Source organism: Frankliniella occidentalis, unplaced genomic scaffold (assembly GCF_000697945.3).
Source record: "Frankliniella occidentalis isolate FOCC.00 unplaced genomic scaffold, Focc_3.1 Scaffold245, whole genome shotgun sequence".
In the NCBI taxonomy this organism is placed as follows: domain Eukaryota; kingdom Metazoa; phylum Arthropoda; class Insecta; order Thysanoptera; family Thripidae; genus Frankliniella; species Frankliniella occidentalis.
The window spans coordinates 72,695-75,449 of NW_026267371.1; the positions used below are offsets into that span (position 1 = coordinate 72,695).

At 60.0% G+C, this 2,755-nt stretch overlaps 1 protein-coding gene across 1 annotated transcript in view; it reads right to left on the reverse strand.

Moving 5' to 3' along the window:
• The window catches only part of LOC127750721 (ataxin-2 homolog), an 11,122-nt gene that overhangs the window by 6,760 nt on the left and 1,607 nt on the right, over positions 1–2,755 (reverse strand). Inside the window, exons 2-3 of the mRNA XM_052273087.1 lie at positions 857–1,277; positions 4–777 (exon numbers count right to left, since the gene is read on the reverse strand). Of these exons, the coding sequence (XP_052129047.1) occupies positions 4–777; positions 857–1,277 (1,195 nt within the window). The remainder of the gene's footprint in view (positions 1–3; positions 778–856; positions 1,278–2,755) is intronic.

Genomic DNA, 2,755 nt, shown 5'->3' on the forward strand with positions numbered 1-2,755 from the left:
CGCCTGGATCCTCCGGTCGTTGTCTCGGTTGGGCGCCCTGTAGGTCGTGGGCTGCGGCGCGGGGGTGCTCGTGGTCGCGGCCGTCGGCGCGGGCGTGGGCGGCGGCGTCGCGGTCCGCTGAGGGACTGGCCGCGCGCTCGGCCTCGCCGTTGTCGGGTAGTCCACCTCCAGGTGTTGATCGACCACGCCGGGAGCGAAGTCATCGGCCTGAGTCGGGAAGGCCGCGTCCTGTGGGAAGGACACCTGCTGCTGCCTCCAGCGCTGCTGCTGGATCGCGTCGATGCCCTGCTGCTGACGCTCAGCGTTGGTGAAGTCCTGGTGCACCGTCCGGAGGTCGTCCCTCGGGAAGGACAGCAGGGTGGGCGAAAGCGTGGGGGACAGCGTGGGCGAGGCAAACCCGACCTGGTCGAGGAAGCGCTGCGGCCCCGTCGCCCCCAAGCCGGTCGTGTCCACTTGCTGCACCTGCGGCCGCCGGTTGCGGATCGCGTTGATGGCGGACGCGGGCGGGCGGATGGTGGTAGGCGTGAAGGGCTGCACGAAGGACGTGGGCTGCTGCAGTCGTGTGTGCTGCGGCGTCACCTGCGGCCGCGGCGCCGGGGCGGCGGGGGCCGCTGGCCCGGAGGGTGGCCCACCGGACTGGAAGGTGAAGGGGTTGAACTGCTGCGGCGCCGTCTGCGGGAACTGAGGCTGCAGCGACTGGAACTGCGGCACCCGGTCGAACTGACTGAGCTCGGGCTGCTGCTGCTGCTGCTGGCGGGTGCCTTGCTGCTGGCCGAGCTGCGGACAAAGAGAGCTTCGTGAGAGACGCCGGACCGGCCCGCACGCCTCCGCGACCTCCTCGCGCGCCGGCACTCACCTGCTGCTGCTGCGCGCGGATGAAGTCGCTGTGGTAGTCGGGCGCGGCCGAGCGGAAGGGCGAGAAGGAGGCTGGCTGCGGCGACTGCTGCTGGAAGAAGCCGGCCTGGAACTGCTGGTCGTCGGCCGTCTGCTGGAAGGGGATGAAACGCGGCTGCGGCTGTGGCTGCAGCGGCGTCTCCGGGAAGAAGAACCTCCCGCCTGGAACAATGAAAAACACACACCAATGAGTTCGGGATGATGGACTTGCAGCTTGCAATTTTGAGGTGGTGGTGCTGGGGTGGAGATCGGCGAAACGGAAAGGAGGGATCGGGAAGCGAGCCAAATGTTCGCGGAGAGCGTCATGGCAGTGAAAACCGGAGCGGAGCGGGATCCGGGTGGAGAGAGGATTTATGCTCCCCGTGGAGCAGCGGGTGGGGGCACTAAGGGCCAGCCCTCCAGTACAGGAGCGCGGTGCAGTGAAACATACGTCGTGCGCCGCTAAACCGATTACAGAGGGAGGGGTTCGGACGGGGCGAGGAGGGGAGGGACGAGACGATACTTGGCAAGAGTTTTATATGGGCGCCCCTCCAAGGGGAATAAGAAACGTTTGCTGAGCCCACCCCTAAATCTTTTTAAAAGAGAGAGAGAGAGAGAGAGAGAGAGAGAGAGAGAGAGAGAGAGAGAGAGAGAGAGGAAATAACCGAAATAGAAGTCCGCGCCAAAATAATAAATAAGATTTAGGTTTTTATTTTCCCAAGCCCGAGCGCGGCGAATCTCCGCTTGCGTGTCATCCGGCTGCTTGCTTGCCTCGGCCCGACCCCGCAAGCAGCGCCCTATCGACGACTAAAAACGCAGCATTCCCGAAGAGGGGTGGGCGGGGTGCGGAGGCCCTCCGCAGATAAGCTGTCCGCAACTCTGATAAGGGAGGACTTGGCAGTAGGGGCAGGACTCTCTAGCGGGGGAGGGGGAGGGGGAGGGGCGCGAGCCGCACTCCACTCAGGAGCGGAGCGCGGAGATAAGTAAACGAGAAATAAATACGAGCCAGACACCCACACCCCCACTTCTCCCCCTTTTCTGTAAAGAGGCCGAGGAGGGGTTGGATGATTTCTAGACCTTCCTTTTGCCAGCACAACCCCTCGACTGCTTATTGTGATATGCATTAGAAATGTTTTGGCTAGAGGAGGGGGCGGCAGCCGAGGAAAAATAATGCCGAAACAATTTTGCTCTCGCAAACAAAGATAAAACAAGGCAGATGTACGCCAGCAGACTGCTTTGCAACTTCACATATTACTTTCTTGTCGGCGGGTTGACGATGCACTGGAACTGGAGTCGTACAATTCCATTGATGGTTCCAAAACTTTACTGTCGATCGACCTCGTTTCCGTAGTGTTCATTTTTTTTCAGTATTTCGTAACATTTAGGATAACTGTGTCTTTCGTGCAGAGTCTTGGCTTGGCGCTGGCGCGGTATCTCATATACGATTTTGTAGATACGGACATTCCAAGCTAGGTTCGGCACGTTCCTGCCGGAGTTTCTGTAGTGTGAACTACTCGGTTTTGAAACTCAGCCATTTTTGGAGCTCCAGCGAGTCCATTTTTAGCATTGCCAATCTTTTGCTTGCACTGGTTGTTTCACGGACACTACAGTGTTGCGTGAGTGCATGTACTTAGTGGCAACAGCGGAAAAAAAAATATTTCTAAGAGTGCAGATTTTGGCTACCCCTAGGTTCGACACCGTCCTGCCACGGACTTGTTTTTCCATCCTCCTGGTCGAGGCGCCATTGCTATTCAAAGACTTGTGGCGAGGCGGAGGCGCGTCTAACCCCGCACACCGCCCCGCCACCCATGCAAGCCTCACGCAGTGCCGCTTTAACCCAACCTTGCGGCAAAAGTTTGCCTCCCTCAACGACACCCCCCCC